We start from the raw sequence: 1,590 nt of genomic DNA, 5'->3' as shown, positions 1-1,590 counted from the left end.
AATATCAATACATAGTTACGTTTAGTAATAAGTGGATGAATATTATAAAAAGCCAATTACTCCTCCACAATGCAATATGATGATACTAAAACGGTGTCAGTATAGTTTTGATGTCTTCCTGGCACAATTGCTCCCTGACAGGCAATGCCAAGAACGCGTTTAGAGTCCTGTTGTACGGGTTTATATACAAGTGCAAGACTCTCAATTGCCTCTTCCCCACATTCTGAGTTCACCTATAAAATTCAAAAATTACAAAACGCCCTGACCCAAACACAAATACATCAATGCTTCTAAAAAGATTACACTAATTGATGAAGAAAATCAAACGTATTTTTCCAATGTTATTTTCATTTATCAACTATATAAATTATACTTTTCCAAAGTGAACATTTATTTCAAATACATTTTAACTGAATTTCAGTGAAAATGCTATGTGCATTGTAATCCAACTTAAGAATATTACTTTATAAGAGAAAAGATTATAAATCAATGTGTAATTTGAAATGAAAATAATGTAAAACGAAATATTCTAAAATATGAAATACCGCAACTCACTATAATAAAGGAAGTTCTACAATTGCTGATGAACAAGTAATATTACAAAGCGGAACGATGAAATTACTGCTTAAGAACTACGTGTTTGATACTTTTCAACTAATATAATTTTTTATTGTTAGTAATATTAAAATATTGAAATTCAAAGAATACTCCTCATAGATTTTTATCATTTTCATTGCGTGTTAATTTTAATGAAAGCACTTTTATTTAAAAAATGAATTTCCACTTATGCTAAATATTCTTATGCCTAAAATAAATACTCACTGCTGTGAAAAAGTAAAATAAAGTAAAAACCAAAAGCTTCATTGATTGCTGCTATTTTCCAAAATGAAGGTGCTTCTGCGTTTTCTGTCACTTTTGCATCTATTTATATAAATTGACATCCATGTATTTCTTGATACTATATTTATTTAATAAAATAAAGAATAAACATTCAGGTAAAGATTCCATCACAATTTTTCATAACGCAAATAAAACTTGTGATATTCACAGATTTCTGTAAATTTAATAATATATCTAATTCTATATTGGACATTGCCTATTTGTGTGAATTTCCGTTAAAATGATGCTCATGTAGTACTATTTCTTCCTTGCATGTTTGACCAGGTTTTTATTCATTTAATACAATCTTTAATGCGGGAATACAATTGCATGAAAAACAAACATTCTTAACAAATACGTCTCTCCAATGTATAGGGTAAGCATTATTAAATTTTGTAGAGACAATTCAATCTTTTATCAAATATCCCAATTATTCATTTTAACACATGTTTAATAATAATGAATTTTAAACGTTAAGAATTTAAAGAGATGCCTTTACAAATAGTGTGTAAATTTGTTTATTTAGCATTTTCAGTTTACAATGCATAATGAATATATCCGCTTTCAATAAATACAATGAACCACGCAATACACCATTTTTTCATTATGAAAAGAATTTTTTCCACACGCAACGAATTTGCTTAAAGAAATTCACCTCGTAATTTCTTCAATGCCATTATTAAATCTATTATTTAGAAGTCAGCCATTCAC

General features: G+C 27.7%; 1 protein-coding gene across 1 annotated transcript; it reads right to left on the bottom strand.

Moving 5' to 3' along the window:
• Nucleotides 1-56: 56 nt before the first annotated feature.
• Nucleotides 57-864, bottom strand: Tsp_04738 (hypothetical protein). The gene is made up of 2 exons (XM_003369273.1): nt 823-864; nt 57-233 (listed from the first exon to the last, which is right to left on the bottom strand). Exons 1-2 carry the CDS (start codon nt 862-864, stop codon nt 57-59), a joined length of 219 nt encoding a protein of 72 aa, XP_003369321.1.
• Nucleotides 865-1,590: the final 726 nt, after the last annotated feature.

Source organism: Trichinella spiralis (genome assembly GCF_000181795.1).
Source record: "Trichinella spiralis strain ISS 195 chromosome Unknown Scfld1557, whole genome shotgun sequence".
Classification (NCBI taxonomy): domain Eukaryota; kingdom Metazoa; phylum Nematoda; class Enoplea; order Trichinellida; family Trichinellidae; genus Trichinella; species Trichinella spiralis.
The sequence above is the reverse complement of the archived record's forward strand: the minus strand, read 5'-3'. Positions and strand labels throughout refer to the sequence as shown.